Source organism: Bombus pyrosoma, unplaced genomic scaffold (assembly GCF_014825855.1).
Source record: "Bombus pyrosoma isolate SC7728 unplaced genomic scaffold, ASM1482585v1 HiC_scaffold_2238, whole genome shotgun sequence".
Classification (NCBI taxonomy): Eukaryota; Metazoa; Arthropoda; class Insecta; order Hymenoptera; family Apidae; genus Bombus; species Bombus pyrosoma.
The window spans coordinates 1-1,235 of NW_025217224.1; the positions used below are offsets into that span (position 1 = coordinate 1).

General features: G+C 62.3%; 1 protein-coding gene across 1 annotated transcript; it reads left to right on the forward strand.

The window, feature by feature from the left end:
* Nucleotides 1-156: 156 nt before the first annotated feature.
* On the forward strand, nucleotides 157-1,109 carry LOC122577388 (the record flags this gene model as incomplete). Its single annotated transcript, XM_043748680.1, has 1 exon — nucleotides 157-1,109. A coding segment is annotated over exon 1 (953 nt), but the record flags the coding sequence as incomplete, so codon positions are not given.
* Between the last annotated feature and the right edge of the window lie 126 nt (nucleotides 1,110-1,235).

Genomic DNA, 1,235 nt, shown 5'->3' on the forward strand with positions numbered 1-1,235 from the left:
CCCCCCGAAGAAGAAAGCAGGAGGAATCACCCGCCGATCCACGGTCGCAAGTGGCAGCGGGAAGGACTCGCTGCCGCAGGGAGCCGACCCTGAGCCGGCGAGCAGAGAGGCTGGCACGGAGGAAGCCACGGAGGCGAAGACATTAGGTGATTGAGAATGCGCATCCTCCAGACCAACCTAGGACGGTCGAGAAGAGCACAAGACCTGCTCTACAAAACGGTACGAGAGAGCGCGGTCGCCCTAGCAGTAGTGGCCGAACCATATAGAGTTCTGGATGCCCCGGACTGGACCGGAGATGCAGACGGAATGGTAGCGGTCACCTGGACATCAACGCCGGAGGCGCACACATACGGAGTCCCGCTGGAGCGCGGGAACGGATACGTCGCGGTCGAGTGTGCAGGGATGGTGGTGGTCGGCGTTTACGTATCACCCAACAGCGGATGGGCAGCGTTCGAGGAGTTCCTGGACGGGATTGGCGACTGCGTCAGACGGCACCTTCCCCGGCAGATACTGGTGCTAGGAGACTTCAACGCGCACTCAGCGGAATGGGGAAACCCCAGAACCAACGCGCGCGGCCGCGCGCTGTCAGACTGGGCCGCGGGACTTGGGCTCCTGCTGGTGAACAGGGGCACGACCAGCACCTGCGTGACGTGGAGGGGGAGCTCAGTCGTTGACATCACTTGGGCTTCCCCTGACACATTCAGACGAATCACAGGTTGGAGAGTAGCTGAAGGGATCGAGACACTCTCGGACCACCTCTACATATTCATGAAAGGTATGCCTGGACCTGGAATGGTGACCGCCGGTAATGGCCGCGACACACGGAGAAGAGGAAGTGCGCGCCCACCACCAAGGTGGAAAATCAAGGAGAAGGACGGAGATCTACTTCGAACGGCTGCGACAGTGGCGGCCTGGAACTGGGAGGCACCGATGACCCAGACAGAAACAAGCGTGGAGGAAGAGGCCGAGAACCTCCGGCGAGACATGACGGCAATCTGCGACGCGTCCATGCCACGAACCACGCTGGGCACTGGGAGGAGCAGAGCCGTGCACTGGTGGACCCCCGACATCGCGGAGCTGAGGGCGAGATGCGTCCGGGCACGAAGACGGTACCTGAGGGCCCGCAGTTGGCGACGACGGAACGAGGAAGAAGTCACACGGCGCTACCAAGTGTACCGCGCGCTGCGGCGCTCGCTGCAGAAAGCCATTACGGCCGCGAAGAACCGTGCGTGGTC